Source organism: Mesoplodon mirus (genome assembly GCF_964341445.2).
Source record: "Mesoplodon mirus genome assembly, chromosome: 2".
NCBI classification, from domain to species: domain Eukaryota; kingdom Metazoa; phylum Chordata; class Mammalia; order Artiodactyla; family Ziphiidae; genus Mesoplodon; species Mesoplodon mirus.
The window spans coordinates 116,051,630-116,060,401 of NC_138977.1; the positions used below are offsets into that span (position 1 = coordinate 116,051,630).

Here is an 8,772-nt window from a genome sequence, read left to right on the forward strand (position 1 = left end):
ACAAGGCCCACACGCTCTGGAGCCTGCGCCCCACAATTAGAGAGAGAAAACCCGCACAACTCTAGTCACAACTAGAGAGAAGCCCGCACACCACAACAAAAGATCCTGCGTGCTGCAACTAAGACCCGACACAGCCAAAAATATAAATAAATTAATAAATTAATTAATTAAATAAATATTTAAAAAACAAAAAAGGGAAGTCAGCAAAAGAAGAACAAGGGAACGAAGACCGGGAAGGACCTTCAGAGGTTAAAAAGAAAAGATTTTATTGTTTTGTGTTGTAAGGTTAAACTGCAAGGTAGAAATGGAGGTACTTAGAATACTAAGGAAAAAGGATCAGTGTGGAAGTAGGTTCTGAAGGAAATTGGAACCGCTGAGCTTTTCAGGGCCAGGTGGGATTAATGTTAATAAGTGGTTTGTTAACTAGGAGTGACAACCAATCAGTTTAATTTCTAAATAACTTCTCAACTAACACTTAATCACGTTTTAACTCTATAAACAGCAATAATAAAATATTTAAGCAGATATTGAGTTGCCAAACAAGAGATTTCACTGAGGGCATTTCTGGTATGAAGATACCGTCTTCCAAATTATTCACTCAATTTGAGCAGAAAGAAAACTGAGCCGGGCTCCTCTGGTGGTGCAGTGGTTAAGAATCCACCTGCCAATGCAGGGGGACACAGGTTTGAGCCCTGGTCCAGGAAGACCCCACATGCCGCGGAGCAACTAAGCCTGTGCGCCACAACTACTGAGCCTGCACTCTAGAGCCCACGAGCCACAACTACTGAGCCCGTGCATCACAACTACCGAAGCCCGTGCACCTAGAGCCCGTGCTCCACAACAAGAGAAGCCACCACAATGAGAAGCCCGTGTTCTGCAACGAAGAGTAGCCCCCACTCGCCACAACTGGAGAAAGCCCATGCACAGTAACAAAGACCCACCACACCTAAAAATAAAATAAAATTAATTAATTTTTTTTAAAAAAGGAAAAGAAAAGTGAGCCAGACTTTTTTAAGTCTTGGAATTCTATCAACTGAACTAGTCAATGAAATATACTAAGTAGGAAAAAATTATACAGGCCAGTTATACAATTTATCTTTTCCAAGAGTTAATACTGACAGAGGGCTTCCCTGGTGGCGCAGTGGTTGAGAGTCCTCCTGCCGATGCAGGGGAGACGGGTTCGTGCCCGGGTCCGGGAGGATCCCACGTGCCGCGGAGCGGCTGGGCCCGTGAGCCACGGCCCTGAGCCTGCGCGTCCGGAGCCTGTGCTCCGCAACGGGAGAGGCCACAACAGTGAGAGGCCCGCGTACCGTTCTGTCCACCACAATTTTTAAAATATATTTTTAAGTCATTTTTATTGAATTTATTTTAATAACACTGTTTTACCTGGTTGGCAGCTGCCCCAAACCAAACTAAAACAAAGCCATTGTGAATGCTATTCAACATCCTCAAAGTGATCCAGTTTGTTTTTGTGTTTGGAATAAATTGTTAAACTAGTTACACTTTTTTTTAATAGTTACACTTTTGACATCACATAAGTAAATAGAGCATCCTATATTATTCAAAAAGACTTTATGCATTTCATTTAAAAAATCATTCTGCAAGAGCCTTCAGCTTTATCATTGACACATTCTGTACTTCATGCTCTCAAAGTAAAAAAGTGCCCTCAAGCTAAGATTTTTACTGATATTAATGAATAGTATTCAGGGTTATACAAACTAAAATTTAACATTTTACGGTATAAGAGGCAATAAATGTGGACCAAAACTTTGGAAACATTAAGAAATAAAAACAGAAAGATGGCAGTTCCCTGTCTTCACAAGGCTTAATAAAGAGTATAGCAGAAACTCAATAAACACTTCCCTGTTGTTGCACTGATCACTAACAAAATAACCAGAATGCAACAAAGTATTTACTCTGGAAAGTTATCATGGCCTATCCTCAGAACAGCACGAGGCCACCAGGAGCCCTGAATGCAGCTACTGCTCGGAAGCAGCGCTACTTCTGCAGGCCCCTGTCCTCAGGAAATGAAACGTCAGCTGAGTTTTGTTTCAGCTCCGTAGTCGAGGGTGCTAACCCCAGAAATTACAGGAATCGTCATTACACTCTAATACCAAAACATGCAGGAATTTTAAGCTATAGAATTATTTTCTAAATAACGTTCAAATAAGACATCTCTGTGATGAAGAGCAGAGCTGAAGGGCATTAACCCGACCATCCATCCCTCCTGGCTTGCACCAACATTACTTCAGTCCCCCTTGGCAGGCAGCCTTTTTTTTTTTTTTTTTTTAATCTTCGCAGAAAGTCAGTCTACAACTTTGAGATGTTTTTAACTCTTAAGATGTGCAAAATTATTTTAAATGTCTAGCTGACTTCAAATTCAGCAAGTCTTCCTTTTTAAACATACTACAATTGAAGGCTATTTCTTCTAAGCCTCATTCCTGCACAATGACAGTAAACCTTAGGGAAAAGAAAAAGGAGCTACAGCTACAAAGTAAATAACAAAAAATTGAATCCACTTACACTAATAAGACTGGTTTAAAGCCTTACTTGAAGCCTTACCAAGAATCTCCTATAAAGGGTTTACAAGAAAGAAAGAAAAAAGTAAAACAGCAGCAACTTTATCTCAGACCCAAATTCAGGATTCAGCTTCAGACATATGGAAACTAGACATTTCTAAAGATTCTCACACCACATGAAACTGAACAAGTTCATTACTTCCCAGGATGTACACTGACATTTCCAGCAATTACATTCAGGGGTTCCTGGACCAGCCTGAGGCTGGGACATGACCATTAGTTTTTCTCATTCTCCATCTCACCACTGGCTTTTGACATTCCCCTGCTCAACTACCAAGCAGGATTTGAAAGGCAGAGGGAAAAGCTGAGAAATTAACTTCTCATGAACAGGTCTAATTAAAAAAGAAAATTAAAATGTGTAGACAAAGAAATCCATTTTCCCCTGAAAATTATGTCTTACGATGGTCTGAGCCTTCCCTCCACTGTCCTCCGTTCATAACACGTCTCATCGTCTTATACAGTTGATGACTGAACAACACAGGTTTGAACTGCGCAGGTTTGAATCCACTTATACTCAGATTTTTTTTCAATAAACACACACCACCTGATGGGCGGTTGGTTGAATCCTCAGATGCAGAACCTCGGGTACCGAGGAGGGCTGACTAGGGAACTTAAGCATCTGTGGAGCTCCAAGGGCTGGATCTGGTTTTCAGTGAGGGCCCACTGCAGTCCCACCACACAGCAGCAGGTGCTTTATGTTTACTGAAGTTTACTTCTGCCCCTACCCGCCAGCAGTGGATGATTACTATCCAGTTGGACTTGCTCTCAACCCTGCCACAGGCAAAAAGTGATTTTATAGAAATCACTTACCGGGTTACAGACGACATTCTGTAGATTGTTTAAGGACAACATCATTCTTTTCCACCTTATTGCTGACTGGGGTCTCTCTTTTGGGTATGGTCTAAGATTTTAAACAAGTTTCATTTAAAGAATTCCCAGATTGAAACTGAGACACTTGACCTGTGTAAAATCAAAATAGAGGGAAAGAAAAATAAGCACCATTTTTCTTCATAACTATTTTTAAGTACATAAATTATTTTACTGATATTTACCAAATAACAGGATGCTATAACAAAGATCTGACTCCAGTTCTTATCTAATGTACTTTACTAAATAATTTTGGATTATGAGTACAGGAAATATTGATTTTAAAACTACATCAGGGGCCTCCCTGGTGGCGCAGTGGTTGAGAGTCCGCCTGCCGATGCAGGGGATGCGGGTTCGTGCCCCGGTCTGGGAGGATCCCATATGCCGCGGAGCGGCTGGGCCCGTGAGCCATGGCCGCTGGGCCTGCGCATCCGGAGCCTGTGCTCCGCAACGGGAGAGGCCACAACAGTGAGAGGCCCGCATACCGCAAAAAGAAAGAAAAAAAAAAAAAAAAAAAAAAAAAAAAAAAAAACTACATCAGGGGCCTCCCTGGTGGCGCAGTGGTTGAGAGTCCGCCTGCCGATGCAGGGGATACGGGTTCGTGCCCCGGTCTGGGAGGATCCCATATGCCGCGGAGCGGCTGGGCCCGTGAGCCATGGCCGCTGGGCCTGCGCATCCGGAGCCTGTGCTCCGCAACGGGGGAGGCCACAACAGTGAGAGGCCCGCATACCGCAAAAAAAAAAAAAAAAAAAAAAAAAACTACATCAGTAGAAAACTTCTAATTTGGAAAATTTATTAAAAATACTTATTACTGGGAGTTCCCTGGTGGCCTAGTGGTTTCACTGCTGTGGTTCGTGTTCAATCCCTGGTCGGGGTACAGGGATCCCGCAAGCCAGGCAGCGCAGCCAAAAAAAACAAAAACAAAAACTTGCTATTAAAATATTAAACCAAATAATAGCAAATACTCCTGTACAGCTACCTGAGATATTCATTTAACTTTTCTCATCTGTATAATGAGAATAACAGTATTCACCTCACAGGTTTGTTCTGCTGATTAAATGAATTAATAAAGCAATGGAATAGTATGTGCTTTATAAGTTTTATCTATTGTTATTAGTAGAAGGGATTGCTCTTCCTCCTCCAAATTAAACAAGTCAAAAGGAAAAAAAAACCCAATGCCTCAAATATTAATTTCCATGTGGCTAAAAAAAAGATAAAAGATAAAACCTTTAAAGGTAAAAGTACCCATCAGTACTACATATAACAGCTCCAGGGAAGACTTGAAGACTAAGCAGAACCAAAAGAGAAATGAAACTCAAGCTTCCTGCATTTTACTTCCTCCAATTCTGTCATTATACCAAAGGGCAATACGCACTAATCACATCTATTACTTTTTCTCTATTAAGAAAAAACTACATCTCCAACCCTGGATGTAACATAAACTGAGTGGTTAAGTTACAGCAAGAGGTGTTAGCTGAGCAGATGCAGGTTGTGAAAGAATTCACAGAAGTATTAACATGGGAAGAAAAGAAAGTTGTTATTCACTTTCCAAGGAAGGAAAGGGGCCAGACACATAGAGTGGCATCGGCCCTGAAGGGTGGCGGTCTGAGTCTTTTAACGGGTTTCAAAGGGCAAAGTACAGGAAAGAGTAGGTGGGTTCATATCTATTTTGGCCCACAGTTGTATTCGGGCTTGCTGTGTTTCTATAGGATGTGGTTTTTCTGAGAATCTGTAACTTTTTGTCTTCAGTAATTTTTCAGTCCTTGGGTGTCTGAAAGAGACTTGATAGTGGCCTTTGACAGGCATTACTCTTTTTGTTTTGTTTTGTTTTGCGGTACTCGGGCCTCTCACTGCTGTGGCCCCTCCCGCTGCGGAGCACAGGCTCCGGACGCGCAGGCTCAGAGGCCATGGCTCACGGGCCCAGCCGCCCCGCAGAATGTGGGATCCTCCCGGACCAGGGCACGAACCCGTGTCCCCTGCATCGGCAGGCGGACTCTCAACCACTGCGCCACCAGGGAAGCCCCTCATTACTTTATTTTGAACAATGTCAGATGGGCTCACAAGAGGGATTTTGCAGGTGTAATTAACATCAGCTGATGTCAAGATAGGGCGATTGTCCTGGATTAACTGGTGGGCCCAATGTAATTACATGAGCCCTTAATAAACAAAGAAGCCAGAGAGATGCGGTAGCAGAAGAAAACAGAGATTTGAAGCCTGAGAAGGATTCAACACATTCTTGGTGGCATTTCGATGGAGTGCGGGTGGGCACACACGGAAACTGCAAGAAGGAAACAAACTTGGAAAACAAACTAAAGTATCCCGTAAGTTGATTCTTCCCCAGAGAATAGAGCCCAAACTGGATAACACCTGAACTTCACCTTGTGACACCCTAATCAGAGTACTCAGCCTGGTCCCCCTAATTTTATTTTTGGTCCCCCTAATTTTTGATCTAAGATCTGCTAAGAAAATAAGTGGGTGTAATCAAAACATCAAGTTTTATGCGCTAAATGTATACACTTTCTATTTGTCACATATACCCCAATAAAGCTGGGGAAAAAAAAGCCCTGCATCCCTCTTGGTTTATAAATGTAACCCCATCTATTAACTTACACATTAGTCAAAACCTCAAAACTGTTTTGCTCCACCAAACTCGGGAAGCATCAACAAGAGCAAAAACAAAGGACACAGAGATGCCATAGCCACATTCATAATTTACATCGTTAGTAGAGAGTGACCTAATTTAAGCCACGGGCCCGCGTGAAACCAATCATTCCCAGAAACATCCACAGGCACGGGTCCTGCTGTTATTAACTCTTCGTTCGCTTCCCAAGAAGCCATCACGATACTGTTGCAATTCAGAGGACAAACGTTTCCTAACGTTTCACACTGCAGTAAATGACTCTGCATCTCAAAAGAGGATGTTCAGAGCCCAGGAGGGCCACGGAGGTCTGTCATTAAATTTAAAGAACCCGTCATTTAAAACACCAGGAAGGAAACGTCCCCGGATTCCACTGCGCGAAGGCGGCGCTCGCTCCCGGGCGGGGAGGTCGCAGGTGCGAAGACAGCACCGGGCGAGGCGGTGGTCGACAGCAGGGCTTCCCTCGGGAACAGCGCCGGCTGCCCGAGGGCCGCGACTCCCGACCATCCCTCGTCCCCGGGGCGCAGCGCGCGGGGCACTGCCCGCCGCCCAGCCCGACCCTCCGCGGTGAGGACCCGCGACGGGGCTACCGGAGCCGGTCCCGCCCGTCTGACTCTGATACGGGGCCAGAAACACCGCATCCCCTCCTCGGCCGGCGAGCCCACCGCCGCGACCGCCCTCCGACTCACCCCGGGACTGGCGTCGCGGACGCTCGGCGAAGGAGGCTGTTCTCCGGCCGCGGCGCGTTGTCCGAGTTCCCGGCCGCGCGTGCGCGGGCGAAAACGGGAAGTGAGAGGAGTCAGTCCGCCTCCATTTCCTGGTTCGCGCGCCCTTGGCGTCGCCGTCGGCCTTGTGTCTGCGTGCGGGGCGCGCTCGCGGATCCGCTGGCCTAGTGGCTGGTCCGGCGCTGGCCGCTCCTCCGGCGGGGCCCCCTGCACGGCCTCAGGGACTCGAACCGCCAGCGGCTTGCTGCGAAACGAGCAGAGAGGGAGGGGGTAGAGTGTGTGCTTCCAAAATTCCCGGGTTTATCTGGCCGCCTCTGCCCCGCCGCCGGGGTTGGGGGGCCGGGAAATGGGGAAGAGAGAAGGAGAGACCTTCTGCTCCCTAGGCCCGCGTGTCCCCATCCTCCAGGGCCGGTGTGGACGTCGCACAGGCCCCGCCTCGACCCGGCGATGGCCGAGAGGGGCCCACGTGGCCAGAGGGGCCGTCTGTGACCTTCCCTGGTCGCCCGGCTCAGCGGGGTCAGTGCCAGGTATTTCTCAAGGTCTGCTTCCTTGTCTGCCTTGGGTTAGAGTCCAAACAGTACATACAGTGCAATAAAAGGGAAGCTGACTTGGAGGCATCCCGGTGTTTTTTTTTGCCACACCTTTGGGTGTAAATAAAATGCCGGGGGAAATGGGTTCAGTATAGCTGGACTGAGTCCAGCCCGGAGCCCCCATCCAGTGAGTCTAACTTGGACTTCAGCCACTGCGGCTTATCTGCCAATTTTGTGTGTTGTTGTTTTCTAAGTTATATACTACCCCGGGGGAAATGTCAGCAGTATAGAGCACAATTCTGAACACGGTAGATGTTCAGAAATAACTAACTTTTCAGGCAAGTGCCCATAATGACTGCCAGTTTGACCTGTTGGCTGTAAAAAACATCAGCGAGAAATACAAATAAAGTTATGTAAGCTACCTTGAACAGCTGGTAGTTTGTTTTCTGTTAGGAATCACAAAGTTCTTATCTTCCTACTTGTCTCTACTTGATTTTTATCCACGTTTCCTTTGAGAGACATGTTTTGGTGTCCCTGCTCTGGGCTTTCTCCTCTGTATCTTTGGGTTTTATTATTTTTTATTTAAATTGAGAAATTCATTACACACCCAATACCATCGAACTCACATTCTGATTCCCTATTACTTTTCTCTCCTATTCATTTTCCAAGTTTGCTTCACTCTTTAGGATCCAACTTCAATAGCTGTATTTAACCCTTAACATACACTGCCTGGAATTTGTACTTATCTTTCTGTGTGTTGTGTTTTATCTATCCAACTCGAATTTAAATTAAGAAGAGGAAACTTTCTTGAATATTCCCCAATGCCTAGTGTAATGCTTTGCATGAAGTAGACATTCTGTAAATATTAGGTTGAAATGATAGGTTATTGATAAAGTGAGGAGAAATTGAATGTCTTCACAACTTTGCCTGGGTTGATTACCTCCCCCCTACAAAGTAAGTTGAAATAAATACACATCAATGCTCCACTTCTTTGGTAAGTAGAATTTAGGTATAAGTGGGACTGTGCAAAAGGGCCAGAAATCCTGTATTGGTGCAGTAATTCTGGATTAAAAGATCCACAAATCTAGAGAATTTATCTTAGAAAAACCCCTTCGTTGGTCCGGTTTTGTTCAATGAGCTCCGTATGATCTTTATATCTTTTAGAATCAACAAGTATGTACTCGATGTCCACCATGACAAGGCACAGTGACAAGTATACAAAGGGCTTTGTGGTATTTGCCGTACCGGGCCCTCTAGACGCAGAGAAGCGATATAAATATACGGAAGTCCCACTCCTCTTCCTTGGATTATTACAATAGCCTCTTCATTGATCTCCCTGCTTTTGCCCTTCCCCCTGCAGTCTGTTCTCAACACAACAGTCAGAGAGATCATGGGGAAACACAACGTAAACAATGTTACTTTGCTCAAACCTT

The 8,772-nt window shown here is 45.2% G+C and overlaps 1 protein-coding gene across 3 annotated transcripts in view; it reads right to left on the bottom strand.

The window, feature by feature from the left end:
- Nucleotides 1-6,900, bottom strand: part of LGALS8 (galectin 8) — a 30,538-nt gene extending 23,638 nt beyond the window's left edge. For all 3 annotated transcript variants that reach the window (XM_082645525.1, XM_082645524.1, XM_082645526.1), the window contains exons 1-2: nucleotides 6,774-6,900; nucleotides 3,390-3,539 (exon numbers count right to left, since the gene is read on the bottom strand). In XM_082645525.1, coding sequence (XP_082501651.1) covers nucleotides 3,390-3,434 — 45 coding nt within the window. In that variant the 5' untranslated portion in view covers nucleotides 3,435-3,539; nucleotides 6,774-6,900. The remainder of the gene's footprint in view (nucleotides 1-3,389; nucleotides 3,540-6,773) is intronic.
- Between the last annotated feature and the right edge of the window lie 1,872 nt (nucleotides 6,901-8,772).